This window comes from Lynx canadensis, chromosome A1, assembly GCF_007474595.2.
Source record: "Lynx canadensis isolate LIC74 chromosome A1, mLynCan4.pri.v2, whole genome shotgun sequence".
NCBI classification, from domain to species: Eukaryota; Metazoa; Chordata; class Mammalia; order Carnivora; family Felidae; genus Lynx; species Lynx canadensis.
This window is the reverse complement of record NC_044303.2, coordinates 80,295,608-80,308,252: the sequence shown is the minus strand read 5'-3', so window position 1 is coordinate 80,308,252 and position 12,645 is coordinate 80,295,608. Positions and strand designations below refer to the sequence as shown.

The window sequence follows — 12,645 nt, the reverse complement described above, 5'->3', positions numbered from 1 at the left end:
GGGAGGGGCATTGGCAAGAGGGGCCAAGCCAGTCTTGGGCCAACTCAGAATCTGACTTGCCAGCCTGAGTCCCAGTTTTATCTGCTATGTGGGCAGAACGGGGGAGGAAGGTCTGCAAACAGCGGGGCGGATTCGGGGCAGAAGGCTGCAGAAAGTAAGTCTCTGGGAAGGCATGGATGCACGTCCTCCCGTTTTCCAGCTTCACAATGGGATCCGAGGGCACTGTTCCCGCTCTGCTTCTGTCTCTGGAGGGAACAGCTCACGGTGCCGAGGGTGTCAGACGGCAGGCAGCGTTGCAGGCACTCAAGTCTAACGGGGGAGTCAGGATCCTGCTGCGATGCCGTGCTCCATGAGGACGGGCAGGTACCTTCACCTGCAAGGACCCTCCGGGCTGGTGAACAGAGGCAGCCCAGCCAGGAAGGTCACGGGAGCCCAGGCTGCAGGGGCGAGGGCATCCGGGCACGGTTTCGGGAGCGCCTCCTTCACAGCAGTGGGGAGTGGGCAGGACACGATGCAGGGGAAGGAGGGAGAACCGGCCGCTGCTACTTCAGCGGCCGCCTTAAAACAATCCGGTGTGGTGGCCTGTGCCTCCGGCTTTCTGTCGTGATCCTGGAACTCAGGATTTTAAGCCAACAGCCATTTCCAGAACACGGGCCAAACAAGGAACAACTACCAAGGATCCGCTTCCCTCAGCAAAATAGCATCTAACTCGTGGACCCGCACCCCTACTTCATGCAGGGGTTCCGCTCCGCCAGGCTGCGTCCGGGCTCCACGGGGCCTCATGCACCCCACCTGCCATGGCCCCACGGCCCGGGCAGGACGGACGACATGGAAACAGGTTCTCAAGCCTCCGATGCTTCTGAGGTCAGAGCTTGTACTGACAGTGTTTCTGCCTGGGCAAGCTGGACACTGAGGTGGCCTCGGCCGTGGGAAACCGTCACACGCTTGAAAGTAAACCTGCCGTCAGTTGCTGTCCTGCTGAGGTGCCTTGACGTCCGCAGGAAACAGTTACATTTAGAAAATCCATCACAAGTGCCCCCTGTCAAGAGCCTGTGGGCAGTTTCTGCAGCCGGACAGCAGCCCCGACTCTTGGGGACACAGTGCCTGCCACGCCTTTAGACAGCCATCAGGGAGGCTGACGCACGTGGTCCCCGGTGTCCACACTCGCCGAGTTATGCCGTGTGTTCCATCCCTACCGGCAGGTGGCCAGCTTGGCAGGGACAGCCCCGGATGTCCTGGCATCGGGTCCCCACTGCTTGATGGTTCTACACAGGCCTGTGCAGCTGATTGGCTGTGCGTAAGAGGGTGATCGTGTGTGTGAGAGCGTGTGGGCACACACGTGTGGGTCTCTGTCATCATGTATGCACAAGCAGGTGTGTGTGTGTACAAATGTGTGGATACATGCACACGAGCACGTATATATGAGCATGTGGGTGCATGAGCATGTGTGTGCACGCACATGGGTGTGTGAATTGTATGTGAGCACGTGTGTGTGCACTCTAGCCTTCTTAGGCTCCTCCTTCCATTCTTTGGGCCTCCTCCCCGTGGGTCTCTAGGGGAAGCCCGGCCCCCATGCTGGGGGTTCTCCTGGCCAGCCGACAGGGCAGGCGTGATCAACATGGAAACCCACCTGCCCCGTCTCCCCTCCCCGCCCCAGCCCCAGGCCTCCTAGAGCCTGACGGGCTCCCCCAAACACCACTGCTCTCCTGAGCTTGCTGAGTTCGCCTGCCTGTGGACAACCGGCTTCACCCGCCCGGGTGTTCGTGTAAAGGATGCCGGGCGAGGTCTGATGGCACTGGAGGACGGGACGCCCGCTCCCTGCCCCACAGGAAGCCCCTTCCGCCCGGGTTTGGGAGCAGACATGTGGTGGATACGCAAAGTCACGGGTCTGCCTGCATCTGGGTATCTGAACAGGAGCACCACTGGCCTAGTGTCTCCTGTGCGCGGTGCACTGAACAGAAATGCTTGGTCTTTAGTGACGGTCGTTCATAAACGGAGGGTGTCTGCGGTTCTCAATGCCAGCTCTGCATAGATTGGGTACTTCACTCCTCAGCCAGCAGCTTCCCACTTTGCTAAACGTGCACTGAGGATATTGGGAACACTAAAGTGTTTTACATGAGGGGCGCCTGGGGGGCTCCGTCGCTTAAGCGTCCAACTTCGGCTCAGGTCATGATCTCGCGGATTGTTGGTTCAAGCCCCACGTCGGGCTCCGTGCCGACAGCTCAGAGCCTGGAGCCTGCTTCCGATTCTGTGTCTCCCTCTGTCTCTGCCCCTCCCCCACTTGTGCTGTGTCTTTGTCTCTCAAAAATAAACATTAAAAAATTTAAAAAAATTAAAAAGCAATGTTTTACACCAGTCCGTTTTTACACCATCCAGTTAAAGCGTGTCCCAGCTCAGTTCTGTCTCCTGCCTCCTTCTCTTCCCAAGCTTGGCCCTCCTCTCTTCTCACCACCCAAACACATTCCCTGAAAGCACCAGCGAGCCCCCCCACCCCCCATTCACGCCCTGCTGGAGAGCAGAGGGTGTGTCTCATTAATCTGCACCTTTGAGTCTCAAATGGCCATCTTTCTTGGCTGTGAAAAGGTAAGTCACAGGACGCTGATGACCGTCCTAACTCGCTTCGAAGGAACACTGGTACTGAGCGTGGGGCAGAAATCATGTGTGCTGTGGCTTCTCATCAAATCCTCAGGAGGGATTTCAGACCCACACTTGGAACCCACGGTGTGGTGGGATCGGGCCCCCCGCTCTCCTCCCACCGCCAGGACTTACCTCGGAATCCAGGTGGACCTCTCTCTCCCGGAGGGCCTTTCAGCCCAGGGTGTCCGGGGAGCCCAGCATCTCCCCTGGGCCCAGGCTGGGCTCCCAGAACTTCTCCGGGAAGGCCCCTGTCCCCTGGGGGCCCGACGGGCCCCGGCAGACCGGTGGGACCTGGGTGTCCATCTGGGCCACGGAGGCCCGCCACACCTTTGGATCCTCGGGGCCCCACGAACCCTGAAAGGAAACACAGGTTAGTACCGTGATGGCCCAAGAGAGGTATAGGAGAGAGGCTGGAGACAGCAAGATTTGCAGTCGGGGGGCCTCGGCTCAAGCCCCAGTCCCATCACTTACCTTGGGACCACAGCATTCTGCCCCCTCCGCCATCTGGCCCCCAGCCCTACCATTTGGCTAACGTGAAGGCCTTTAGAACCACCTGCTTCTTGGATATGAATCTTCCTATTTGATGGGCTCCCTTGTTGATCAAATAATCCCCAAAGAATGGCTTCTATGGACCTTCCAAGTTATGTGTGCAAGTGGGGACGGAGACCCGGGGTGAGAATGACCAGGTCTCTCGAGCCTGAGCTCCACCTCCCTGGTCACAAGTCCCTGACCATCAGTCCGTTTGGAAATGCTCTGGAGGGGGCCAATCGCCCTATTGTTTTCACGGTCAACTGTCCACGTCTGGATAGAAGCACGGTGGCTGTCACATGCCAGTGCCTGTCCCGGAGACTTCCCCTTCCTGTGTCCTCATCCCTGATGTGACCTGACACTGAACTCTCAGAGTGGATGGTCACGTGTCTGTTCAGGAGGAAAGCTTTCTGAGGTCATTACTGCCGTGGCCGTGGAACGCTGGGAAGGAAGGTTCGACCCCACATGCGGGGTCCGGGGCCTTTCCCAGGACAAGGCTCGCCACGGCCCGCCTGCAAGATGGGCTGACCCCTACGGCCGTGTCTGAAACACGGAACAACAGATCCGGACTTTATGGGAGTATTAATGAGCGGGACCCAATGCCAGAACTTCAGTGATGTGATTTATTCACAGAAAGTAGAGACTCGGCTTTTATGGAGACGTTCAAAGCCGTACGTGGGCACCGTGGGCTCAAATTGTGGGCACGTGTGTGTATGTGGATCTGACATCCGGAGTAGACTCTGTGTTCTGCAGCCTTCAAAGTTGGGCATTTGGTTTTCTTCTGCACGTGGCACATCCCGTGTCATAAAGAGTGACACGTGTGCAAAATCAGAGTATGCCAGTTCCTCACTTACCCCTTTCCTCCGTTCTACCCCGATCTCCCCGTTCACTTACGGGCTCACTTTCAGTACAGAACAGGCTTCCCACCAACACTGTCCGCCCCTCTGCGTGTGCTGGTGACGGGCACATCCCGCTCAGTCTCTACCGCCGGAGTGTGCTCTGGACATCTCACGCCCGCCTGGCTGGCACCCAGCTGGTGACCGGGTCCCCTTCCCACGCAGGGCAAGCAGGTGTTAACAAACTACTGTCCTCTCAAGAAATTCACACTTTGCTTTGGTATGTGTGACAGGACCGAAGTGACTGTGCCCTAATTCTTCAATGTCTGGGTGCCCCCAGAGCAGGGCAACAGGCTGGTCCTCTGGTGCTGGCATGAAAACTCTCCCGTGTTTGTCTCCAGTGCAGGTTTTCACCAGCCCCATGCTGCACAGGGAGCACGCCCCCTCTTGTCGCAGGACACGGAGATACTTGTCGCGAAAGGTAACAGGGCGAACGTTCCCTGCGGTCCCGTGTCCCCAAGCACCCTCCGGCACAGTCCCATGTCCGGAGCAGTGAGTCTGGGGGGAAGAGGTACCAGGACTGACCCAGACTGGTCCAATTAGGGTTAAACCAACTGCCAGAGTGTGACACAGGGAAGGGGCAAAATTCAGTCTTTGCCGAACATATCTGCTGAGGGTCTAAACCTCAGGACACCATGGTGTCTGGCTCTGTGCGATCGTCCAGACGTCTGGACTGTTCTGTTTAGTTTCCCGAGACTGGTTTGTAGGGAATGCAGACGAATCCGAATGCTGGAGGTCACGTTATAAAGAGACGGTCTGCACTCCTGGGGGCAGTTCTGCCCCGTTCGTGTGGTATGTAAGGGGACGTGTGGCCTCTGTCTCCAGCTGTGTGGGGGGTGAACTTGCTGGAGGCAGATTTCACTCCTCCCGATGAGTGATTCCAGCAGAGGCTGGAGGGGCTCCTGACCAGGACCCTGCAGGGGACATCTGGCCTTGGGCCAAAGCGACTTCCACAGTTCCTGTTTCAATAACACGATTCTAGGGGCGCCTGGGTGGCTCAGTCGGTTGAGTGTCCGACTTTGGCTCAGGTCATGATCTTGCGGTCTGTGAGTTTGAGCCCCGCATCCGGCTCTATGCTGACGGCTCGGAGCCTGGAGCCTGCTTGGGATTCTGTGTCTCCCTCTCTCTCTGCCCCTCCCCTGCTCATGCTCTGTCTCTCTCTGTCAAAAATAAATAAACATTAAAAAAATGTTTTTGGGGTGCCTGGGTGGCTCAGTCGGTTAAGCGTCCGACTTCAGCTCAGGTCACGATCTTGCGGTCCGTGAGTTCGAGCCCCGTGTCGGGCTCTGGGCTGATGGCTCAGAGCCTGGAGCCTGCTTCGAATTCTGTGTCTCCCTCTCTCTTTGCCCCTCCCCCGTTCATGCTCTGTCTCTCTCTGTCTCAAAAATAAATAAACGTTAAAAAAAAATGTTTTAAAAAAAATAACACGATTCTAAAACTGTGTGCCTCTGCACACCAAGTAACACATCCATGTCCGCTCACACTGCTGGAGCCACAACTGCGCGGGGCACCTGTGCTTGGGCACACGGGACCGTGCCGGGGGGTGCTTGGGGACACGGGACTGTGGCGGGGGTGCTTGGTTGGGGACATGGGACTGTGCCAGGGGGTGCTTGGGGACATGGGACCGTGTCGGTGGGTGCTTGGGGACACGGGACCATGTCAGTGGGAGTGCCGACACGTCTCCCCACAATCAGTTACTGGCAACACGCTCACTCCCTGCCGTCTTATGCTCTCTTAGCCACCCACGGTTTCTGTAATTCTTTGCCGTGTCAAATGTAGATGGAACCGTTTGCTCAGACGAGCGCCCACTGAAGAGTGAGCAGGCAGTGCCGTGAAAAGTGGACACAGGTGTCCTTTGTGTGGTGTCTGGTGCGTGATCAGCAGATTGGAATCGACGACCGAGGGCTCCATGCCTTTGACAGTCCCAGAAGAGGGGAGCGTTGTGTTGCCCTCAGAATGTTTCACACCAACCAGAGGACATCGCTTTGCACACCCACCTCTTTTCTCCTCCGGGAGCTGCAGGAGTCTCATGCAAACTCCAGCAGGACATTAGTGATAGGAACGTCAAGAATTTAATTTCCCAACCGCAAGAACAAAGTGGTCATTGAGCACACGTTGAAAGCTTCTAAGTGTCCAAAGACAATAGAGCTGGGGCACCCATGCCACACACAGTCATTTCCCGAACCTAAGGGTCATGTGGGGGTCCGCCCCTGCCTTACCTGGGGGTCCTGGGAATCCTTCACGACCTGGGTCTCCTGGGAGACCCTTGAGCCCTGGTACTCCATCAGCTCCTGAGGGTCCTGGTATCCCTGGGAGGCCCTTGGCACCTAAGCAAACCGAAGAAAGCAGGACACAGGTCAGAGCCCCATGTGCAACCCCAGCCGGAAATGCGTGGAAGACGGTCAGGTCTAGCGCCTGACTTAGCATGGTCTAGGAAATGATGAGGACGGGTAATGTGAATGTAAAATGCCACGTACTTTTCTTAAGTTTATTTTGAAAGAGAGAGTGAGAGTGCAAGCAGAGGAGGGGCAGGGAGAGAGAGAGAGAGAGAGAGAGAGAGAGAGAGAGAGAGAGAGAATGAATCCAAAGCAGGCTCCTTGCTGTTAGCACAGAGCCTGCCTCAGGGCTTGATCCCACAAACTGTGAGAAAACGACCTGAGCTGAAATTGAGAGTCGGATGCTTAACCACCTGAGCCCTCCCAGGCGCCCCTCAACACTGGGCACTTCCGACCTCTGGCCACATCCCACTGCAAACCCCACAGACCACGGCAGCTGTATTGGTCAGTCACTACCAGAATTCACTTGAAGTCTTCCCTCGAGTTTGCTGCATCCAGAGCCAATTTATCCAGATTTGAGAGATGTTGACTTATACTACTTGTAATGAATGTGTTAGACTCAAAACCAGACAAAACCTCACACCAAATAAATGAACTAATTCTCTACTACCGGACGTTGTTGACCTGAATCCTTTCCCATGGGAAGCAAACTTGAGGGATTTTTCCCCGGGCATCTCTGTGTCTGTCTGGTCCAAGCCTCAGAGATTCCCTTCCATCAGAGGCTCTCGGAAACCACAGCCAGTACACCTGCCTAGTGCAGGTGGCCGGGCACGGGGAATCACTGAGATTCCCTGCAAACACTAGTGAGAGCAGCAGTCTCCTCCCTGCCGGGTGCGAGGCAGCGTGCAGGGCAGGGGCCGGCGAGGGGATGGGCGGGGAGGTCTGTAGGTTCACTAGGGGTTCTAGCTTCTCCAGCTGCCGTCCCGTTAGAGGTGCCCTTGAAAGTATGAGGCTGGGCTGGAGCTTTGCCATCACGTAGACGGGGCCAAAGCCAGCCTCCTGGAATTCTCAATATTTTTCTATGTGGGGACAGAAAGATGTCATGAGAGAATTGTGGGCACCCTTCCCTTGGGGCAGGGGAGCAGGGGGCCACATGTGGCACCCCGCAGGCCCCCTCTGGGGCCCCATTCCCTGACACTCCCGTCGAGGCAAGACTGGACTCGGGAGGTCACACGGGGTGAGGACACAAGCTCACCTCTACTCACTGCAAATAAATGCACAGATTCATTCCACTGATGAAACGTCTCCCTCAGATCACCAGCTGCTCAGCACAGTTAAGTGACTTTAAACAGACCCCTACGCTGGGCCGTGGAGACGGGGAAGGCTCAGTGGGGACCAGAAGTCGCTGTCTAACGACGTCCTCGCTAACACATGACTCCGCGGGTCTAATCCTGCCGCTCTATGACGAACGGGGTGGGCTCAGACCCAGAGACACAGCAACGTGCTCGTTCAGAACTCCGATACGCCTGGGAGTCTGTGACACGAGTGAGTGAGGAACGGGATGACAGGGCTGTGCACAGAGGACGTCCCACGCGAGCACCAAGTTCGACAGACAAGACAGGACAAAACAAAGCAAAAGACACACTTTCAGGTTGTCTGGAGTGAAGGTGCATGAGGTGAGTCCGTTTCTGAAAGGAAACCACCATGGGGCCTGAGGGCGGGCGCAGCCGAACCCCAACAGGACACACAACCCAGCACGCGGCCTCTGGGCTGTCCTGCTGCTATGGGGTCACAGGCACGTCCCTTCCACGAGCGGGAAGCACCACAGACCCTTTTGTGCAAGTTCACGATCACCTTCCGGACCGAGGGTTAGTCTGCACCAGACACGTGGACTCTACGAGCTCCTTACAGCTTCATGTCCTTAAAATGCAATCAAAATCCTCCCCTCAGACTCAATTCCTGTGTATTTTGGGCCCTGCTTCCACCCAGTTTCTGCCGAAAACGGTCCCTCTGCAGGCTGCTGACCCCAGGGCCCCGGTGTTAGTGGCCGTGTGAAAGCCTGCGGACGGACAGACGTCCGGAGCTAGAGCAGGGAGGATAATGCAGATAACGGAGTGAGGAAGACACACGCTGGGTCCTCAGAGGACAACACAGGGACATCTAACACTGCTTTCCGTGCATATGACACTTCTGCATTTCGTCCTGTTGTCCCTGGATCCCGCATCACCGTGAGTCCCGGAGATGCCCTTAGGATCTGGGGACGCACACCGTGAGGCAACATACTTTCCAGTTCTGACTGTTGTCTCGCACTGGCTTAGCACCGCACTTCACAGTTGACACTGGACCTCACCCCCAGCTCATCGTTTGCAAAGTGGGAGGAGTCTAGAACGCCTGTATTAGTCCTCTGGTACAGCTAAGAGGACAAAGTTCCACAAGGGAGGAGAGAGATGCCCAAGGCCCCGCTGCCAGTTAGCGTGAGAGCCAGACCCCACAGCAGGGCTCTGGCCATGTGCCCCACGCTCTCAGCACTGAGCGAGTTGTTGAGTGATCGAGGCTCTCGCCTTTGCCTGGAGGAGGACCTGCCCGGGGCCCTGACCTGAACTGCTCTGTCCTGGGCTGACGGACACAGACATCTGGGCGTCACCCAGTGGTGGGGCTGCCCCGCCCCTGCCCGCTATCTTTTTTGAAAAGACACACACGCTGCAGGTAGGCGTGGACGGCTTCCCACACTGGGCTCTGCCACTGAGAGCCTTGCTCCAGTCACGCGGGTGCTTGGTTGGGTGATGGGTCTGTGCCAGTAGCCACACGGGGCTGCCGAGATGCACCGCTGGCCTTGTGAACTTCTGTTCCCTTCTGTCAAAACCCAGAACAAACAAGAGGCTCGTCCCACAAAGGCTGGGACACCAAAGGGGAGAAGTGGCACAGAAGCGAGCTTCTTCCAGTCCGGAAGCGGCGGGCCAGTCTCTGCCACTCTTTGGTGCCCACTGAGGCTGGTGCCGTGGCGGGGGCTGGGTTCTGTGCAGTAAGAATTCACTCCTCTAGCCTGGGGCTCAACTAGGCGTCAGTCGCCACATGCATTTTCCACGGTGAGGAGGAAAAGGCCGCCTCCCTACCCAGGTGACCGAGGTCTGCGGTCATGTGCCAAGGTTGCGGAACGCGGCAACGTCCAGAGGCGGGGAGGGGTGCAGGGGCAGCAGGGGGATGAGCAAAGGGGCCAGAAGGATGAGGAGGACACAAGGGGAGGCTGGAAGACACCCCGTTTACCTGTGGGGCCTGGGGGTCCCCGTAGGCCTGGCGCTCCCTTGGGTCCTCCGACGCAATCTGGGAAGAGACAGGAAGAAAGACAGACAAGCTGGGGCGCGATCATTCACACCGACTCTCACGGCTGTGGGCCCTGCCAAGGTCAGAAGCACCAGCCCTGAAAACCGGCTACCACTCTGTGATCAGAGTAACTTAACGATTTAATGAATCTTGATTCTAACGTAAAGGAAGGTTTAGTTTCACCGTGCAATGAATCGGAATATCAGTACTAAGGCCAACGAAGTCGACCCAGTCCAATAAAGCCAGCACGGGGCTGGCGGTGCTCCATCCCCACGTTTAGGGTGACACCTGGGCACAACTGAGCTAGTCTGGGTCCATCCTAGTCTGTCAGTGTGACTGCCTTTCTTGTGTCTGGGAACGGTCACCAGTGGATGGCGACAGCTTGCAATTTCGAAAGGAATTCTTTGACTTCTGCTTTGTGACTTTGAATAGTTTCAGAATTGGCCGTGTGCGTTAGCTGCTTTGAGAAATGAAACCCGGGCTGCAGCCACTTTCGGGCGGTGTGGACGAGGGTGGGGGCATCACGTGGTGGTACTGTGGCCTTCGTCTGAGAGAGCCCCTCACAGACACAGCAGCTCTCCAAGACGTGCTTTGTCTGTCTGCCCGGGCCCTGGCCTCCTCTGATGCACTAGGGGTCCCCGAGGCGCATGCTGGCCAGCCCAGCTCATCAGAATAGAGGGACAGGATGTCCCGAGGGCACGGCCTCCCCCCCAGACCCTCATGCCCAGGGACGCTCCCACCAGCTCTCCGAAGGCCTGCAGGTGACGTTCCTGCTCTGCACGCACGTGCCTGGTCTGTCCCCGCACGTCGACCCCAGCTCACGCAGGAGACCCACATGTCCTGATGCTATGTCTCCGACCCTGACCTCGATCCCGAGGCTCACACCCAAACTTTGGTCGGCCGCTTGGGACCTACTGCTGCCACATGTTCTACGAGCATCCTGAACTCTGCACCAACCTCTTTGCCGGTCTCTTCAAAACCCTCCCGAGGCTGGCACGCCCTTCGTACCCTGGACACCTCCTGGCTTCCCACTGCGGTTCCTGACACGCCCTGGAGACTCTGGCCCTCTGTGCTGGCTGGGCCCGCCTCCGATGGCATCTCTCCCCTCTGTTTTGCCACCACTAGGCCTCGGCACAGGGTCCCTGCACATCCCTTTGTTATCGGGCAGCCCCTGTGCTTTCTAGCACTCATTCATCGCTAGACCACACTCTCTTCTGACAGACATCTGGAGCAGTTTTCACCACACACAGCCAGCGAATACAGCTCACACACACACACACACACACACACACACACGAATGTATGCATACACTCTAAGTGTGACGGTATTTTATCAGCACCGTAGCCTGGGGCTCCGCACTGGTGGGAAGCCTGGCAGGTCCGTGTTTCACCGTGCGTCCCCTCCCCCGGATGACAAACTGACGGAGGGGTGCCGACCTGCGGGAGCTCACGGCAGCCACTCACTCGTTAGTGGCCCATCTTACAAACCCAAGGCTTTCAAGTGTCCTAGAACCTCCTGGTCTCTATCACGGTACCTGGCCGCACGGTCTTCTGTCCGTCATCTCCGATGGGCCTTTTCACACCTGTATCGCAGTCTGGGAGCAAGACACAACGCAGGGGTGAGGCGATTCTGAAGCAACCGAGAGTTGCCAACCTATCCAACGGCGTGTGCCGGGGGTCGGGGGGGGAGGCTGGGACGGCAGGGAATCCAGAAGCGCACGCCTGAACGGCGTGTGGAGCCCCCGTGACCAGGGCACCGGAGGGACAGGCCCACCCGAGGGTGACCTGACTGTGGTCGGCCAGGAAAACCCCGCGTTGGTTTGTCTGTGCCCATGACTGATGGTGCAACATGGATTGTCCCGTGACGCCAGGGGAATTTATACATTTGCTGAAGAAGGGGAAGGTCCCACGACTGAAAGATACAGAGAGGACTCCTCCGTACCTATCTGGCCGGGAGCACCCGGGGGACCAGCGGGCCCGGGAAAGCCTGGCGGTCCAGGTGATCCCACATCTCCGGGGAAACCGCGCTCGCCTTTGGGGCCGGGCAGGCCCAATCCCGGGGGACCCCTCTCTCCTGGAGCGCCCTTCGTGCCCGGTGTTCCTGGGTAACCGGTGTCCCCTGGGGGGCCTGTGATGCCGTCACCCTGCGTGAAAATTCGGTTTATCTCTTAAAATACGTGGGAACCTCAACGGCCATATCCCGGTTCTCCTTCCCATTCCCCTGAGTTGTGTGTGAGGGACACAGAGCCGAAGGACGGTGGAGAGTCACAGGTGCCTCAGTCACAGTCTAACCGAGCTTGGGATGAAGGCAGGTTTTGTGCACGAGTGACACAACGGGAGACACACAAATCTGAGTATTTGCTTTCCTCTTCCCAAGCCTCTCGCCCTCCTCAGTTGGGACCTTCATTCACAAGAAAGAATCCTGAGGGGGAATTAGGTGCAAACCCAGATCATCAACAGGAGTAGGACAGACTGTTCTCACTGTCATGATGAGGCAGGTGTGACGTGTCCACTATCCATAGGGGTGATACGTCGTTGGAGAAAGGAGTCTGGTTTGGGCCAGAAGGAGCAGTGTGTTCACCGGAAATAAGGAGGTGAGACAGGACCAAAAAGGCAGGGTGCAGGGCGCCGTGGGGGCTCAGTCGGTTAGGCGTCCGACGTCGGCTCAGGTCATGATCTCAGGGTTTGTGGGTTCGGGCCCCGCGTCGGGCTCTGTGCTGACAGCTCAGAGCCTGGAGCCTGCTTCGGATTCTGTGTCTCCCCCTCTCTCTGTCTCTCTCCCGCCTGCACTCTATCTTTCTCTCTCTTAAAAATAAACATAAAAAACAACAACAACCCCGCAGGGTGCTCCCCGTGGATGAAACCACCCAGCAGGTGTGGAAGGCAGGCGGCAATGGAGAGATAAGGGGACTGTGGGCACGGGGGTCAGAGGATGGCTGTCAGCAGGTCAGGGGCAAACACAGTGGGCTTCACGCTGGGCCTATCTG

At 57.4% G+C, this 12,645-nt stretch overlaps 1 protein-coding gene across 1 annotated transcript in view; it reads right to left on the bottom strand.

The window, feature by feature from the left end:
• Positions 1 to 12,645, bottom strand: part of COL4A2 (collagen type IV alpha 2 chain) — a 172,700-nt gene that overhangs the window by 24,282 nt on the left and 135,773 nt on the right. The window contains exons 24-28 of the mRNA XM_030314074.2: positions 11,601 to 11,802; positions 11,194 to 11,253; positions 9,602 to 9,658; positions 6,281 to 6,388; positions 2,770 to 2,991 (exon numbers count right to left, since the gene is read on the bottom strand). Coding sequence (XP_030169934.1) covers positions 2,770 to 2,991; positions 6,281 to 6,388; positions 9,602 to 9,658; positions 11,194 to 11,253; positions 11,601 to 11,802 — 649 coding nt within the window. The remainder of the gene's footprint in view (positions 1 to 2,769; positions 2,992 to 6,280; positions 6,389 to 9,601; positions 9,659 to 11,193; positions 11,254 to 11,600; positions 11,803 to 12,645) is intronic.